The sequence below is a fragment of the Rhinatrema bivittatum genome, chromosome 3 (assembly GCF_901001135.1).
Source record: "Rhinatrema bivittatum chromosome 3, aRhiBiv1.1, whole genome shotgun sequence".
NCBI lineage: Eukaryota > Metazoa > Chordata > Amphibia > Gymnophiona > Rhinatrematidae > Rhinatrema > Rhinatrema bivittatum.
The window spans coordinates 291,300,124-291,318,994 of NC_042617.1; the positions used below are offsets into that span (position 1 = coordinate 291,300,124).

General features: G+C 50.3%; 1 protein-coding gene across 1 annotated transcript in view; it reads left to right on the top strand.

Moving 5' to 3' along the window:
* LETMD1 (LETM1 domain containing 1) overlaps positions 1-15,526 on the top strand; it is a 79,046-nt gene extending 63,520 nt beyond the window's left edge. Inside the window, exons 8-9 of the mRNA XM_029594948.1 lie at positions 7,896-7,992; positions 14,687-15,526. Of these exons, the coding sequence (XP_029450808.1) occupies positions 7,896-7,992; positions 14,687-14,760 (171 nt within the window). The 3' untranslated portion in view covers positions 14,761-15,526. The remainder of the gene's footprint in view (positions 1-7,895; positions 7,993-14,686) is intronic.
* The last annotated feature ends 3,345 nt before the right edge of the window (positions 15,527-18,871 follow it).

Sequence of the window (18,871 nt, forward strand, 5' to 3'; positions counted from 1 at the left end):
CTGTCAAGGGAACCAGCTGAACCTATTGGGTATCCCACCCAATTGCCCTCCGAGCCTGTTTTGGGGGCTGTTCAGGAGGTACTGCTAACAGAGCTCTCCTCCCTCTTAACAGCCAGAATGATCAAGCCTGTCCCACCAGGGCAAAGAGGGTGGGGATTTTACTCCAGGTACTTCCTGATTCCAAAGAAAATAGGACTCCTTCATCCCATCCTAGACCTAAGGGCCTTGAACAAATTTCTCAAAAAAGAAAAGTTCAAGATGGTTTCCCTGGACACCTTGATCCCCCCCTTTTACAAAAAGAGGACTGGCTATGCTCCCTCTGTCTAAAGGACGCGAACACTCACATTGAGATCTTCCCCAGTCACAGGAAGTATCTCCGATGAGTCTTCACAAAATACCTGGCCATGGTGGCAGTGCACCTCAGCAGACTGGAGGTGCATGTTTTCCCTTATCTGGACGATTGGCTGTTCAAGAGCACATTTCAGGCAGGGGCCAGGCCATGCAGAACCTCCAGGACTGCATCCAAGTCACCCCATCTCTCCGGGATTCATTGTCCTTGTGGCGGGTACTTTCAAATCTGGAACACGGGGGATCTCTTTTAAAAGTCCTCCTACCCAAATTGTCCTAACCATGGATGCATCCATCCTGGGCTGGAGAGCTCATGTAGATGGGCTCAGCACCTAGGGTCTCTGGTCTGCTCAGGAAAGCTGTCATCAAATCAACTTCCTGGAGCTTCAGGTGTTCAGGTACATGCTATGGACTTTCAGAGATTGGCTGTCCAACAAAGTTATCCTGATCCAAACTGACAACCAGGTATGTCGTCAAACAGGGCAGTACAGGATCGTCCCTCTTGTGTCAGGAAGCAGTCCAGATCTGGTCATAGGCTCTATCCCAATCTATGGTGCTCAGGGCCATGTATCTGGCCAGGACAGACTAAGTCGTGCTTCAGACCCCACAAATGGTGGGGTCTGAAGCACGACTGATATTCACCCCCCCTGGTCCAGGGGGGGTGAATATCCGATTCACCACCCCCTGGACCAGGGGGTGGTGAATCGGATATTCTGCCTCCGGGGGAGCCCGGACGTAGATCTATTTGCGTCCCCTAAGACCTCCCACTGTCTTGGGACCTCAATGCGGTGTTAACTCAGCTGATGAAAGCTCCTTTTGAGCCTCTGCGCACCTGTGACCTGAAGTACCTGACCTGGAAAGCCATGTTTTTGGTGGTGGTCACCTCAGCGTGCAGGTTCAGTGAACTCCAGGCCTTAGTGACTTATCCATCTTACAACAAGTTTTATCATGACAGGGTGGTCTTGCGTACATGTCCATCTCCTGCCTAAGCTGGTAATGGACATTAATCAGTCCATCGTCCTGCCAACATTCCCTGTACATCCCCAGATCAGTCCAGATTCCTGGTTTTGCCTCCCTGCCAGCAAATGGAGACAGAGAAAGTTTTACTGACACTGCAATATAACCTTGTGTCACCTGCAGCTCCTGTTTTTCTTTGTCTCCAGCAGATGGTAGATGGTGCAAAACCTGCAGTTCTGCAGTGGAGATGTAGGTTTTTTTAGTTTGGAGCCTTCCTCCCAGGAGTTTTTTTGGATCCTTCCCTGTGTGGTGGAGGTGGACGAGCCGGAGGTTGGATACCCTTTTGTATGCTCGGTCCTTGCGTCCATGGGGTGTAAATCTCATGGTCCAGATCCCTCCCCTTCAAGAGGCTGCTAAGGCGGCTGCAGGCTCAGGGAAGTTTTTCTTCGGAGGTGATTTTATTCCTCTGGCAGTTTTATTTGACAGCCAGAGGAAGAAGATGCTTCATAAAGTTGCATTTTAAAAAGAAAAAAAAAGGAAACTAATTTAAGTGTAGCTGTACTTTTCCAACGACTCCCCACTTGCTTGTCTGGGCGGCTGGGGTGTTGAAATACAAAACTTTAAGGCCGGCGTAATTTGGGCTGCGCTGACATAAGAGAGTCCGTTTGACTGTGATGGGACTCGGGTTGGTCTGTCATGCTTGTAGCTTGGTGCGATCGCGAATTAATAGAGAGGGGCTGTGTTCCGGCTGTGCGTTGGGCAGGGAGGGCCCGTCCGACACTCAGATGAGCGCAAAAAGGCAGCAGCTGTCTTCCCCTTCATTGCCCTCCACATGCCGGGGCTTGCGATCGGCAGGGGATCCCTTCCTGCTTGGTGCGGGAACGGTGGCCATCTTGCATTCCTTGTTGGCAGTTCCCCCATGTTTGTCTCCGGCTTGTTCCAGCTCCAAATATGAGCAGGAGAATTCAGAGGGAGAAGAATTTCACCCTCTTCCTTTGCCTGCTACCTCCAGGCTTTTTTCTGCTGATTTTGTTTTATTGCTGCATGAATCCTATTTGGCTAAGCAGCAGGCGGTGTCATCCTCTCTGGAGCGGGTTCATCTGCTGGGGGGACATGGTAAGAGCTCCAAACTGGCTCAAAGTGCTACCAAGTGGGTTTCCCCTGTCCAGAGGTTGGTAGGTCCTCCTCAGGGGGGACGTGGTGGGGATGAGTCTGAGGATTTGGTGGAATCCTCAACGGGAGCAGGGAGTCCTTCTGGGCATGATTTACCAGTGGATCCAGATCCTGGAGGCAACGAGCAGGGAGATTATCCGGAGGAGGTTCTGGTCTCTGAGGGTGATGATCCTAAAGTGGTCTGTCTCTTTCAGAAGGAGCTCTGCAAGAGCTTGGGGTCAAAGCGCCTCAGGAAGATTTGGATTTGGAGGGGGCTGATCCGGTCCTAGATAGGCTGAGGAGTCCAGCAAGAGCCTTCCCATACCACAAATCCGTGAAGAAACTGGTTGAGAAGGAGCAGGGGACTCCTGATGCAGGTTTAAAGGTGGGAAGGGCTATGGCGAAGCTGTATCCCTTACCCAAGCAAATGTTGGAGCTTTTTGCCCTTCACAAGGTCTATGCTGCGGTCTCAGTGGTATGTGCAGGATCGAAAGTTGGAGATGCTCCTTAAGAGGATTTTTGAGATGTCGGCTCTAAGCTTACAGGCAGCTATTTGTACTAGTTTTATGCAGCGGGCTTGTTTACACTGGGTTCAGCAGCCTCAGGAAAATCAGCCGAGCTCTGGTGGGGAGGCAAGCTCTGGTGGGGAGGGATGAGCGTGTAGAAGCGGCGGTTGCTTAAGGGGTGGATGTCTTGTATGTCTTGGTGAGGAAATCATCTAGGATTATGGTGTCTGCGGTCTCAGCCAGGAGGTTGTTATGGTTGCGTAACTGGTCCACAGATGTATCCTCCAAGTCTCAGTTAGGGTCTCTACCATTTAAAGGTAAACTCTTATTTGGAGAGGACTTGGAGCAGTTGATGAAAAACCTGGGCAAGAATAAAGTTCACAGATTGCCTGAAGGTAAGCCTAAGGGCAAGAGGTTTTTTCAGGTTTGATCTCATTTTAGGGATAGCAGGAGGTCTCACCCGACTAGAGGAGCTTCTGGGCCGCAGAAGCAATTTTCGTTCCGGGGTCAGTCCTTTCGAGGGGGACACAGACCTTTCTGTGACCCCACAGTTAGTGGTGCTGCGGGAGCCAAGTCCTCCCAGTGATGCGAGGCTGGTCCACTTCATCATTCCTTGTATAGGGGGTCACTTAATGTGGTTTTATGGGGAATGGGCCAAAATTACTCAGAATCAGTGGGTCCTCAGCATAGTCAGAGATGGCTACGCATTAGAATTTGTGCGCCCCATCTGAAATTTGTTTCTGGTTTCCCCTTGCGGGTTGTTAGCAGGGCAACTCATGGTGTGGGACACACTGAGCCAGTTGCAGCAGCTAGGAGCAGTGATTCCGGTTCCTCGTGACGACGAGGTACTGGAAGGTATTCTGTTTACTTCGTCATCTCAAAGAAAGAGGGCACCTTTCAGCCAATTCTGGGCTTGAAGAAGGTGAACACAGTGCTCAAGGTTCCACGTTTCCACTTGGAGACCCTGAGGTCGGTTATAGCGGCAGTTCACAAGGGCAAATTTTTGGCTTCCCTAGATCTGATGGAGGCATATCTGCACATACCCATTCAGCAGGAACATCTACAGTTTCTGTAGTTCATGGTTCTGGGTCAGCATTTTCAGTTTCAGGCCCTGCCCTTCGGGTTGGCTATAGCACCATGAACCTTTACCAGGGTTATGGTGGTAGAGGCGGCGGCTTTGCGTCTGGAAGGAGTTCTAATGCATCCTTATCTGGACGACTGGCTTATCAGGGCAAAGTCAGAAGATCTTTGTCGTCGGTCGGTTCTGAAGGTAACCGGATTACTCGAGTTACTCGGTTGGATAGTAAACTTGGCAAAAAGTCACTTGATTCCTTCGCAATCCCTGGAGTATCTAGGCGCCTGTTTCGACCTGCAGAAGAGCAAAATGTTTCTCACGGAGGAGCATGTTCAGAAGCTTTAGGGACAGACTTGATGCTTGTTGAGGTTGCCAACCCCAAGGTCTGGGATTATTTGTAGGTTCTGGGCTCAATGGCATCAACCTTGGAGGTGGTACCGTGGTCTCTAATGAGACCCTTGCAAAGGACTCTTTTGGATTGATGGAACCTGCTCTTGGAGGAGTTTTATCTTCCTTTGCCACTTGAGGGGGACGTGCGAGACAGTCTGTCTTGGTGGCTTCTGAGTTCCAGTTTAGAGCATGGTGTGGACCTTGAGGTGCTGGATTGGGTGGTGCTTACAACAGATGCCAGTTTATCTGGTTGGGGAGCGGTTTGTCAACTGCAGTCTGCTGAGGGCTGCTGGTCCATGAAAGGGACATCCTGGTCAATCAGTCTGTTAGAAACCAGAGCAGTGCGCTTATCCTTGCAAGCTTTTCTCCCTTTGGTGCAAGGTCGGTCTGTGAGGGTCCTGTTGGACAATGCAACAGTGGTAGCTTATATCAATCGACAAGGGCAGAACCAAGAGTCAAGCAGTAGTCCAGGAGGCCTGAGTTGATTCGTTGGGCAGAGCATAACCTGGAATGGATAGCAGCATTGCACATTGCAGGGGTCAAAAAAATCCAAGCAGATTTTTTGTCACAAGATGTTGGATCCAGGGGAGTGGGAGCTGTCAGAGACAGTGATGCAGCTTATTCATGAGAGGTGGGGTTCCCCTCACATGGATCTAATGGCGACTCACCAGAATGCCAAGGTGTTTTGGTTTTTCAGTTGAAGAAGGGAGCATGGGGCCGAGGGTATCGATGCTCTGGTGGAAACCTTGGCCTCGGCAGGTTCTGTTTTACATCTTCCCTCCATGGCCACTAGTGGGTAAAGTGTTGCGGCGGATAGAGAGACATCCAGGTGAGGTAGTGTTGGTGGCTCCAGAGTGGCCACGCTGGCCTTGGTTCGCGGATCTGGTCAACTTGGCCGTGGGTGGGCTGATACACTTCGGACATCTAGCAAGCCTGCCTCATCAGGGGCCCATATTTTCAGACCAGGCTGCTCACTTTTGTCTAGCGGCATGGCTTTTGAAAGGCAGTGTTTGAGGCACAAGGGCTATCCTGAGACTGTGATGTCTATGCTCTTAAAGACTAGAAGAAAATTGATCTGTCTTTCATATGTGAGGGTCTGGAAAGTTTTCGAGTCCTGGTGTGCCTTGCACGGGGGTTCAGGTTCTGAAATCTTCCTTGTCGGATATTCTATCTTTTCTGCAGGAAGGTTTGGTCAAGGGTTTGGCTTTAAACTCTCTGAAGGTCCAGGTGGCGGCTCTCGGTTGACTTTGAGGCAAGATTGAGTTTTCCTCCTTGTCGTCTCATCTGGATGTAGTTTGGTTTCTCTGGGGGGCTAAGAATTTGCACCCTCCGGTGGGGAGAGTTTGTTCATCTTGGATTCTCAATCTGGTTCTCATGGGGTTGTGTGAAGCTTCCTTTAAACTGATCAGAAAAGCAACTCTTAAGGATTTGACTCTTAAGGTGGTTTTCCTGGTGGCAATATGTTTGGCTAGGAGAATATCCAAGTTGCAGGCTTTGTCTTGCTGTGATCCATTCCTTCAGATTTCCATCTCCAGAGTTTTCTTCCGTACAGTACCTTCTTTTCTACCGAAGGGGTTTCGGCGTTTCACATGAATCAGACAGTGGAGCTTCCAGCCTTCCCAGGGTTGGATGCTTCCACTCCTTACGCGAGGGAGCTTAAATTGTTGGACGGGCGTAGGGTGTTGTTGAGATATCACAAGGTTACTAATACCTTTAGAAGGTCAGATCATTTCTTCGTTTTGCTCAGCGGTCTGAGAAAAGGTTTTCAGGCATCTAAGGCTACGACTGCGAGGTGGCTCAAGGAGGCCATTGGGTCGACTTACATATCTAAGGGTCATCCGATTCATGAGGGTTTGCATGCTCATTAGACACGTTCCCAAGCGGCTTCATGGGCAGAGGCTCAACTAGTTTCTCCACAAAGATGCAGGGCGGCAATTTGGAAGTTGCTGCATACCTTTGCAAGACACTATCCTCTAGATGTGGGAGATGCAAGGTCCCAATCCTTTGGTGAGAGTGTTTTGCGAGCGTGACTCTCCAGGTCCTATCTAGAGTAGGGAGCTTTGGTACATCCCAGGCATGTGGACTGATCTGGGTACATACAGGGAAAATAAAATTGGTTCTTACCTGCTAATTTTCGTTCCTGTAGTACCTCAGATCATTCCAAAACCCGCCCAATCTGTAGAAGGGGAGAGTAATCTGCTCATTTTATTTTTTGTGGTTTGAAAAAAATATTTTTTTTGGTTTACTACTTGGTTTGTTAGGCTTGGGTAGAGGTCAATACTGAGGAGCTACAGGTGGCACACAAGGTTATATTGCAGTGTCATTAAAACATTTTCTGTCTCCATCTGCTGGCAGGGAGGCAAAACCAGGAGTCTGGACTAATCTGTGGTTCTACAGGAACAAAAATTAGCAGGTAAGAACCAATTTTCCTTTCTTTTCCAGGCCCCATTTGCACCAAGGCAAACGAGCACTGCACAGTTTGGACTGCAATATGCAAGCCTTAGCCTTCTATCTGGAGAGGACAGAAGCCCCTAGACAGTCCATCCAACTTTTTATTTCTTTTGATAGGAATAGGTTGGGTATTGCCATTGCCAAACAGACACTATCCAGTTAGCTGGCAGATTGCATCTCCTTCTGTTATGCATCAGTGGCCCACTTGCGAGTAGTTCTCATGGAGGAGATCTGCACGGCTGCGGCGTGAAGTTTTCTCCGCACTTTCACATCTCACTATTGCTTGGATAGGGATGGTTGACGTGACAGTAGGTTTGACCAAGCTGTCCTTCGGAATCTGTTTGATGTGTACAACCCAACTCCCGCCTAGGGCCCATTGTTTAGGTTCAGGTTATCTCCCCTTCTCGTTACCAACAGCACCATTATTGTTGTGCCTGTTGGCACCTGGTTGGGAGTCTGTTGGTCACCCTTTTATGTTCAGGAGCAGCCTGTAGCTAGGGATTCACTAATGTGAGGACTACCATCCTGCTTGTCCTCTGAGAAAGCAGAGTTGCTTTCCTCAAACAGGTGTTCTTTGAAGACAACAGGATGTGAGTCCTCACAAAACCCGCCTGCCACCGCACAGAGTTGGGTTTCTCCTTTTTTTATTTATATATCATTCTATGTTATAAGACTGGAGAGGGGACCCCGTGTGGACACATGGTATAGGACATGCTGGGCATGTTCAGTGTGCCAAGCCAAAGTTCTAGAAACCTTGACATAAGTTTTTCGTGTCATGTTCCATCTGATGATGTCACCCATGTGTGAGGATTAACATCCTGCTGTCCTCGGAGAACACCTGTTATAGATTAGCAACTCTGCTTTCTCTATCATCTGAAGGGCATGTACCGTGGCTGAAAGCAATTTGATTATATACTGCATTACAATAGTCAAGCCAAGAAGTGAGCAAGGTTTGCAAAATTGTCTGAAAATGATTGATTGACAAAAAAAGGCTCAAGTCTCCATGTTTTTGTTAGGCATGTTATATCCGTGGGCTGAATTCTACCCATCTGACTGCAGCAGAATGCAGAAAATGGCTCACCCAGTGGCTTCAGCTCTCCAGCAGACTGAAAGGTAAAGCAATTTCAGATTTTCCAAGATCATTCTCCAAGAGAAGCGGGCATTCTGCTTGTCATTGACACCTCTGCTGCAGCTGGTGCAGTAGCTTGGAGGCATCACTGCCTGCCATCACTCAGCCAACCTGAGCTCAATTCTTGTTTCCTGTACGTACCAGGATCAGTCCAGACTGCTGGGTTATGCCTCCCGTCCAGCAGATGGAGTCAGAGAGAAACTGAAAAGGCACCACTGATATACCCTGGTGCGCCCCCTGCGATCCTTCAGTATATCTCTGACTCCAGCAGATGAGAGAGCATAACCTTGCGGTCCTGATCTCCTGTAAATTGAATTGTGAAGGGGTTTCCCTATCAGGTTTGACTTAGTATATAGGAGAAATCCTGTGACTGGATCAAGGTAATACTTTGTACCTAATTTGGTACTGCTAATTTGGTACTGCTAATAGGAGCCGTAGCAGGCAAGGCAGGGCACTGCCCTACAGCCTTTTCCCGGGGTTTATTTCAGCCCTACCCAGTGAGAGGAGGGGAGAATTAATTGGTGGGCCGGTCACTCTCCCTCTCCGCCTCCTGAGAAGTTTAATTCCTCGGAGAAAAAGTTTAGCCGGGTGCATTACACCCCCTATCGGCTCCACTAACAAATTGTTTGTGAGGTAGTTTTCTTAGCTGCCGGTGGCAGCGCTATCAATAAAAAAAAACAAAAAAACAAAAAACGAGGTAATTTGGTCCCAGCCTGCTTTACTCACTGTGGTCTCCGGAAGGGGTGGCTTGTCACCCAGCCCTTGTTCGCGCCGTTTTTCGCCCCGTTTTTTGGTTTTCTTAAAAAAAAAAAAAAATGCCCCGAGGAACCGTTTGTACGGCGTGTGGGGATCCCGGCCGCCGGCTCTCCCGCGAGGGCCTTTGCTCCCGGTGTCTTCCCGGGGGTGAGGGCTCCTCGCGGGGGCCAGCCGCGGCTGGGGGCTCCCCTTCCCCTCGGCTTGGTGCACGGGCAGCGTCGGGCAAATCTCGGCAGTCCTCGCTGCCGATACCGATGGCGGCGGCCATTTTGGAAAATTCGGCAGCCATTTTGAATGAGCTCGATGGCGACGCGATTTCGTCAGAAGAGGGGGAGAACCTCCCCCCTCTGTCCCCGCCGGACCTTAGCCCCCGCGGGCCAGATTTGCCACCTGGGGGAGCAAAAGGAGGTTCTTTGAAAAGACCTCATCCCTTTACCTCACAATTTGTTCTTTTGCTCCATAAGGCGTATATGGAAGCCGAAACGGAATGGGAACAGGGTAATCCTGGCCCAGCTAAACAGGGGAGAATTTCTACTGGTCTCTTTGGCTTGGGGGATCCAGCTCTGGCTCCTCCTAAACCTCCGCAGCAGGCTACTCCGGCTCCTTCGGCTCCAAAACCACCACAGCCTGCAGCTCCGGTTCCCCTTTCACAAAATCCGTCCACCCCGGATCCTGATACGGATGTGGGGGGTACGGACCCGGTTGACCCGGTTGAGGGAGATGATCCTCAGATTCTCCGGTTATTTCATAAGGAGGAATTGGATCCTTTGATTACTCATGTTCTTAGGGAACTAAAGATTCCAGTACCCCAGATAGACGCAAATTCCCAGCCAGGGGATTTTGAATTAGATGGGCTCCGCACACCCGCGCATGCTTTTCCTTTTCACAATAAACTGTTTCGGCTTGTATCCCGGGAATGGGATAATCCGGAGGCAACTCTTAGAGTCAGCCGGGCTATGGATAAGCTTTATCCTCTCCCTGCTGATTCCTTGGAGCTCCTTAAGGTGCCAAGGGTGGATTCGGCGGTCACTGCCATGGCAAAACATACCACCATTCCCGTAACAGGGGGTACGGCCCTTAGGGATCTTCAAGATCGGAAGTTGGAGACGTTACTTAAACGCATCTTTGAGGTTTCAGCCTTGGGAGTACGGGCGGCCGTTTGCAGTTGCATGGTACAAAGGGCTACCCTTCGCTGGGTACAACAGATGTTGACATCTCAGGATCTGCCTCCAGATGAAGCAGAGCAGGCAAACCGCATAGAATCTGCGGTGGCTTACGCCGCAGATGCCTTCTATGACCTCCTCCGCACTTCGGCCAGGTCTATGTCTTCGGCAGTGTCGGCACGGAGGTTACTCTGGCTGCGTCACTGGGCAGCAGATTCTTCCTCCAAGGCCCAACTCGGTTCTTTTCCTTTTCGGGGAAAACTATTATTTGGCACCGAGTTAGAAGACCTTATCCGGTCTTTGGGGGAGAATAAGGTGTTCAAGTTGCCAGAGGACAGGCCTAGATTTTTTCGCCCTTCGGGTACCTTCCGCGGACAATTTCGCGGGCAGCGACGTTTTCGATCGGGGAGGGGTTCCTCTTTTGCTACAAGGCAGCCATCTACGCGCTCCCAGTCATGGACTCCTTCCTTTCGTGGTAGAAGGCCGGCACGCGCAGGGGCGTCTCATACCTTCGCCTCCTCTAAAGCGGCTCAATGAAGGGACGCCGGTCCATTCCTCCGTCCCGGAGGTCGGAGGACGACTCTCTTACTTTCGGGAGGAATGGGCCACAATTACCACGGACCAATGGGTCCTCGACATTATAGCTCACGGATACGCCTTAGATTTTGCAAAACCCCTGCGCGATTTGTTCCTAATCTCTCCCAGCGGTTCTCTGGTAAAGCAACAACGAATTGCTCAGACCCTGGAACGGTTACAGGAGCTGGGAGCAATAGTGCCAGTGCCGCCCGCCGAACAACGCGCAGGCCGTTATTCCATCTATTTCATCGTTCCCAAAAAGGAGGGCACGTTCCGGCCGATTCTGGATCTCAAGCGGGTCAACAGGGCTTTACGCATACCGCGGTTTCGGATGGAGACCCTGCGCTCGGTCATCGCCTCGGTACACAAAGGCGAGTATTTGGCTTCCTTAGATCTCACGGAGGCTTACTTGCACATAGGAATCCAAGAGTTCCATCAAAGATTTCTGCGCTTTATGGTCCTGGGATCTCATTTCCAGTTCTGCGCTCTTCCGTTCGGTCTCGCGACAGCTCCGAGAGTGTTCACCAAAGTAATGGTGGTCGTGGCGGCGAGTCTTCGGAGAGACGGAGTGTTGGTACACCCTTATTTGGACGACTGGCTTTATTCGCCGAAATCGCGCCGTCTCTGCGAAGACGCAATTCAGGCGGTTCTCCATCGGCTCCACTCCTTGGGTTGGGTAGTCAATTACCCCAAGAGCCATCTGATTCCCTCCCAGAATTTGGAGTTTCTGGGCGCCTCGTTCGATACCAAAGTGGGGAAGGTTTTCCTGCCACGGGCAAGGATGGAGCGGCTAATGGCGCACGTTCGCCGTCTCCTCGCCCTTCCCTTGCCAGTGGTATGGGATTACTTACAGGTCCTTGGATATATGGCGTCCACTCTGGATTTGGTTCCGTGGTCTTTTGCGCATATGCGACCGCTACAGAGGGCCCTTCTGTCTCGTTGGGACCCCAAATCGGAAGAGTTTCAGATACCTTTGCCACTCTTACCCCCAGCAAGGACCAGTCTGCAGTGGTGGTTGGATCCGGTCCACTTGCTCCAAGGTACCGATTTGGAGCCACCCCAATGGATCATTGTCACGACTGATGCCAGTCTGACGGGCTGGGGAGCAGTCTGTCAGTCTCAGTCTGCTCAGGGACGTTGGACGCCTTCTCAGACCAAGTGGTCTATCAATCGTTTGGAAACAAGGGCGGTTCGCCTAGCGCTACAGCATTTTCTGCCTTTGATTCGGGACAGAGCAGTTCGGGTTTTGTCCGACAATGCAACCACGGTAGCGTATATAAATCGGCAAGGCGGTACACGAAGTCTACCGGTGGCAACCGAAGCCAGCCAATTGATGGTGTGGGCAGAGCAGCACCTGTCTCGGATCGCGGCGTCTCACATCGCAGGAGTCGACAACGTTCAAGCAGACTATCTCAGCCGGCAACGACTAGATCCGGGAGAGTGGGAACTATCTCCCGAGGCACTCAGACTCATCTGCCGCCGGTGGGGAACTCCACGGTTGGACCTCATGGCAACTCGTTTGAATGCCAAGGCAGCTCGCTTCTTCAGTCGCAGAAGGGAACACGGGTCGGAGGGCGTGGACGCGCTAGTTCTTCCCTGGCCCACGCACATTCTTCTGTATGTGTTTCCACCGTGGCCGTTGGTGGGGAAAATATTGCGGCGAATAGAATCCCACACGGGACCCGTCGTTCTCGTAGCCCCGGAATGGCCAAGGAGACCGTGGTTCGCCGACCTCATCAATCTAGCGGTGGACGGCCCCTTGCGTCTCGGTCATCTGCCTCGGCTCTTTCGGCAGGGTCCAGTATTTTTCGACCAGGCCGATCGCTTTTGTCTAGCGGCTTGGCTTATGAGAGGCGGCGATTGAGAAAGAAAGGATATTCCGAGTCGGTCATTACTACTCTTCTGCAGGCTCGTAAGCCCTCTACCTCGGTTGCTTATGTCAGGGTATGGAGAGTTTTTGACTCCTGGTGTCAGGGTCTGGAAGTACCGTCGCGGAAGGCTACGGTGTCTCATATTCTGACTTTTTTGCAAGAGGGTCTAAAGAAGGGTTTATCCTATAATTCTCTGCGTGTGCAGGTAGCAGCCCTAGGCTGTTACCGCGGTAAACTTGACGGAATTTCCATTGCCATGCATCCGGACGTTGCACGATTTTTAAAAGGAGTTAAACATTTGCGACCCCCGGTACGACCTATCTGTCCTTCTTGGAGTTTAAATTTGGTTCTCCGGGGTCTTTGTATTTCTCCGTTTGAGCCCCTACGAAGGGCTACTCTCAAGGATTTCACTCTCAAAACTGTTTTTCTCGTCGCTATTTGTTCGGCTCGCCGAATCTCGGAACTTCAGGCGTTGTCTTGTAGGGAACCTTTTCTCCGTATTTCTAATTCGGGGGTTTCTCTACGTACCGTTCCCTCGTTTTTGCCTAAGGTGGTTTCTGCCTTTCACGTCAACCAGACGGTGGACCTACCGGCTTTTGCGGTGGACGGCGCTGAGGCGTCGCGGCAACCGGAACTTTGCAAGTTGGATGTTCGCAGGACGCTCTTGCGGTACCTGGACGTTACCAACCCCTTTCGGTTGTCTGATCATCTGTTTGTCTTGTGGGGTGGTCCAAAGAAAGGGAATAAAGCTTCGAAAGCTACGATAGCACGCTGGTTGAAGGAGGCGATTGTTTCTACTTACATTTCCCAAGGTCACGCCATTCCGGAGGGTCTTAAGGCTCATTCTCTGCGCTCCCAGGCGGCGTCTTGGGCAGAGAGTGGTTTTATTTCCTCACAGGAAATTTGCCGAGCGGCTACTTGGAAGACGTTGCACACCTTTGCGAGACATTACCGTTTGGACGTGCGCGCTCCGACGGTGGACTCCTTTGGCAGTGGTGTGCTTCGTGCGGGACTGTCAGGGTCCCACCCCGTTTAGGGCAGCTTGGGTACTTCCCAGCAGTCTGGACTGATCCTGGTACGTACAGGGAAAGGAAAATTAGGACTTACCTGATAATTTTCATTCCTGTAGTACCAAGGATCAGTCCAGACGCCCGCCCATATCAGTGAGGAGTGTAAAGTCTCGCAACTGTTGTTCTTTTTTCGGGTTCCATTTTTACGGGTACTTGTTCTTGTTTTGTATGGTTGTCTGCAGGGTTTCCTCATTTTCCACATGTTCATAATTTTCATCTTTCTCTTGATCTAGTCACAGAGTTTGCCATAGTTTTCTAATTTTCATACTGCTTTGTTATGGATTATACTGAAGGATCGCAGGGGGCGCACCAGGGTATATCAGTGGTGCCTTTTCAGTTTCTCTCTGACTCCATCTGCTGGACGGGAGGCATAACCCAGCAGTCTGGACTGATCCTTGGTACTACAGGAATGAAAATTATCAGGTAAGTCCTAATTTCCCTATTTAAATTCCTGAGCTTGAAGCTTGATTTAAGTTCCTTACCACAGTCAAAGGCATCTGAAATGTTACTCTAGTGACACCTACTGACCAGCGGGAGGACTGTCTCCTTTAACCTTAAACTGTTGCTTTGAGTCTAAACTGGGAAGATGACAATGCAGAAAGTAGAATCTCAAAGCTGCCTCCACTCTGAATGTGGGGCTGAAGCAGGTTCTGACTTGGGTTGAAGTCCAAGAGAAGGGAGAGCAGCCAGACTGCTTGCCTCCTCCTTCCATCAAATATTCTATCAACAAAAATAAATTGGTTAAAATAAAAAGCAGATCCAAAAATGGAGTAAAATTGAAAACTAAAAGCTAAACTTTTACTGCTCCTGCCTGGCACGCTCCGTAGCACTAGCCAATTGAGAAAATAAACTTGTTATAGAGGAGATGAAAAAGTGGACTTGCTGTCCTAGGTGGGAAAGGAGCAGCAAGCAGTGGGTGTATGCTGCTGATACGTGCCCGGGAGAATAAAAAAACATCCCCAGTTTCTTCCCGTTAGTCTTGCATGTTGCTTGGAAACTTGTGTGCAAAAATATAGCCACCATTTTTCTCCTTTAATGTGGATGGAGTTGACGAGTTTAAAAGTAAACAAGAAAGCATAGGACAAGGGTAGAGGATCCCAAGCTGAGTGTGATCGGAGAGGGGAGGGTAACGCTAAAGATCCAGGAAGGTCTGCAGAGCTGCAGGAGTTAGGGAAATTGACAAAGACTTGGAAGGGCCTAAAGGTCTTCATATTCTCTGTTTTTGTTTTTGTTTGCTTTCAGATTCTGAGGCTTCTCTTCTGTTGTTTAGTCTGGTTTTGCTCTCAACCAACTACCTCAGCTCTCCCAGGCATTGATGGCATGGAGTCTGTGGGCAGTGTGGGCGTCTCCTGACTTTTCTTCAGCAAAGGAAGAAAAAGCGGCTGTACTGAGAAGAATGATTTATAATTTGATGTTGAGATACAATTATCTCATGGCACCAAAAAGACAAGCAAGCTTAAGATGCACAAACGTGGAACTAGCACTGTTTTATTGAGCATTGCAGGGAACAAGGAAGGAGCAGGCTCTCTCTCTCTTTCCTTCCTTCAGAAAACCATCATTCCCTTGAGCCATAAGTGAAGTTTTAGTTCAGGGATTTGGTATTGCCAATCACATCTGCTTCAATGTTTTGGATGATCCAGCAAATCCAGCTGTGTCCATGCATCAGGAATGGGAAGCATGGCTCTAGAAAAAGCAGTAGAAGGGCCTTGTGCAGCTATGGATCTCTTGCTGGGAAAGGTTCCCAGACCACAGATTTACCCATATGGTGTTCATATGATGGTGTCCTACATGTCCCAAGCTGTAAAGCTGCAGTCCATAGGAACCCTTAAAATTTATTTATTTATTTTTTTTTGCTAATGGAGGCTGTTTGCCATACCATCTGTATACCCATCCCATGCAGTGCTGTATGTTGTAAAAAAAAAAAAAATTACATTTGTTTTTCTTGGATCTTCTTCCAGAGGTTAAACTGAAACTCTCTCTCTAACTCCCACTAGCAAATGGCATAAGGATGCAAGGAAAAATAATTATTCAATCTTCTGTCTGATATTGTTTCTATGCTTTAAAGATTAGTTTTATATTTAATGGAGAACTGTCATTGATTTAAAGAATATCACTGATAATGAACACTGTAATTGCAGTAGGAGGTCATGATTTTCCTATAGATAAGCAGCATGAATTAGCCATGCTGTCTGGGATGACCTCCGTGCCACTAGGTGGCGGAGCTCTCAAAGCTAAACTGATCTTTGCCAGCGAGGTGCGCCTGCCTGCATGATCCCGCACCGCCTCGAGTCTCCTCAGTCCGTTTTTTTTCTGTGTGACTGAGTGCATGTGGAGCTCTTTCTCTTTCTCTCCTCACAGACGTTTTTCTGACAAAAAAACAAAGAGAAGAAAAGAACAGGAAAGAAAACACCTTGATCGACACACCAAGTCCGCTGGGCTTCCAGTTTGCCAGAGTGGAAAAAGGATGTCAGCCACGGACTGGAAACAACCGGTGTTCCCCCTGCCTGGGCCCTGATCCAGTTAGCCCAGCCAGGACTGCAGCCGCATGCCCCCTCCTGAACCCAGCGGCAACGGGCGGCCCGCATCACAGGGGAAGAACCAACATCTGCCCTTTCAGAGGACTCAGCTAGATCCTCTACAGCCCCCCCCCCCGGTCCGCCTACAGGACCCTTCCAGGGTCAAGCCTACTTGGTGACCTCCCGGTTCGTCCAGGCCGGCATTGAGGTGAGCTCCCGCGGCAACGATGCACGGAGCAGGGGGTTTGCGTCTACAGCACTGAAGCATCAACAAGGCGCATTGATACACCAATGCATCGCCAGCGCATCTGTCGGCGCACTGACACATCGGCCAGCATGCTGACGCATTTAATGGCACACAGACGCACCAATGCATTGGGCTATGCACCGACGCGTCTGCTGGATGCACCGACACGTATGCTGGCGCATCTGCTGGCGCTCTGATGCATCTGCTGGCACACCCAATGTATAGGCCAGAGCACCGATGCACCAGCGTCAATAAGTCAGCCCCTCGACGCGATGCCAGCGCGAACATCATACACACAGGGCATCCAAACCACCCAGGGAACATCTGTCGGGGCATAAGTGCCCCATAGTCCCTTCTCCCCTTCTGGTGGTCAACTTGGATAAGGCACCTTCTTCTCCAGGCACCGATAGGGTTCACGCCTCCCACAACCTTTCCAAGAAGAGCACCCACGGCCTTCGGTGGACATCCTATTCCCAGAGGTCCGGACAGCCATGTGCTGCTGGCAGCAGTACCCCAAAAGGCGCTCCAACTCATCCACGGGCACTTCCTCTGCCTGACGAGGTCCCTCATGCTAGGTTTTCAAATTACCAGAGGACTTACAGTTTTTCTGCTGATTCTAGAGCGACAACATCAACACCCGCCCGACAAAACTGGAATGGCCTACAGTCACCACCTTCAACAGCTGGCCAACTTCCCCCGCTGTCTCCCCCTGCAGGAGACTCCTCTCAACAGTCCTATCTGTCGGGCTCTTCCACAGGGTGCCCCTGAGCTACTATCTAAACTGGTCTCTCCATCAAACAATGTATCTCATTAAATTCCTGAAGGACGGGGGACAGAGCCTTGAGGTGGGCACTCAGAAGGTCCGTGACCCAAGCAACAGATGTTGGGGATACTCCAAAATTTCAACAGTCCTGCAAAGCCTACGACCTTGCTTCACCCACTGTCCTTCACGCTGTGCGGACCAAGACTGAGGAATCCAAGGGGCCCGCCAACTTCCCGTCAGACAGATCTCACATTCAGTCTACGGAAATCTTTCCCTCCATGGTCCAACTTCCTCAGGCCTCGGTCGTGACGGAATCCGCGATGCAGAGAGTTGAAAAAAAAAAAAGAAAGAAAGAACGAAGGTCTAGACTTCATTCAACTAAACCCCCCTCGCAAGGACTGTATATATCTTGACACCTTCGGTACAAAGGCGTTCTACTCCAAATGCTGCATGTGACAATTCAGCAATACATAATTTATGTGGCATAGTCTTTTCACAAGTGTCTCCAGTCTCTAAAACCTCCGCCCCAGGACGTTCAACCCCACAAGCATTCCATGACATGGAGGAATGTTTATGACATCTTCTTCGTTCCATCTATGAAGGCTTCGACACTTCAGCAGAATCCACCGCAAACGCCAGTGCAGCTCGTCACTTGGCTTGCTTACGGGCGAGTGCCATTCATGTCGGCGTTCACAAGAAATAGGCGAACCACTCTTGTTCTCCTGACAATTTCATTGGGGATAAGCTGGAGAAAACAGTCGCTCAGCTACAGAAGCAGAGAATGGGGGTCATGTCTCTGACCACCCCCTTCACAAATGCTTCATCAAGACCCTATCCCAGACGACTTGTCTACGTGCATCGTCTTTATGGGCCGTATCAATCTTACCAGCCCCCATCATTCCGACAGAGTCATCTTCAACCTTCACAGCCTCAGGCATGGTGGCGGCGTTCCCATCCCCCCTCGCCATCCTCGATGACCCCTCAGAGAATTTAAAGGTCCTTGTACCCACCGCCTATGGTAGGAGGCAGGCTCTCCCACATCATTTTATCCCGAGAACACATCACAGCCGAGCTTTGGTCTGCACATCATATGGGAAATACACTCCCTTAGCTTCCTTTCTCTTCCCTTTTCCTGCACCTGGTCCACCTTGAACCACCGCAATCCACACTACGGGCTTCTGCTCTTGCACCTTCACCAGGGCTTATTCCCAATACTTCTTCCTTTCCAAGAAATAGGATAGTCTCCAGTCATCCTGAACCTTCGTTTCTTTCAGCAGATACCTAATGAGGGATGAATTCTCTGCCCCAGGGTTTTTTTCACCAATGTTCTCCCAGTGGACCTGGCTCACCTTTGTTGACATAGGATCCAGTACATTTTTCTACCTGGCTGAATGCCTGTGGGTGGCCACTAACCAATCCACCCTGCAAATCAATCTCCCCATATACCCCTTTTCTTGCCTGGTCAATCTATGCCTGCTCATCGCCTATGAGAAATCCCATCTACGACCCACCCAGGCCTTGCAGTTCATCGGGTTCTTTTTGACCTCATTCAGGACAGGGCTTTCTTCTGAAGCCCCGGGTGCTTGCCCTGACAACATGTGCTGGTTGTGCATCCAAGCAGGAACCACTGCCCTGAGCCCGCAAACCCTTATTCTCAGTCACAGGACAGCTTCAATTTATGTCGTACCTCACATGCGACTGCATGTGCATCTTTTACACTAGGGCCTGAGCTCCCAATAGAGTCAATTCTTCCATCCTTTCTCCACTCCTGTCACACTCACTTCCAGCATGCACATAGATTTGGACTGCTGGCTGGCCACATCGACACTATCTGGATACTTGCCTCTCCGACCCCCTCTGTCTACCAGGGATTCAGGGGCTGTCGTCCACTTGGGAATGGG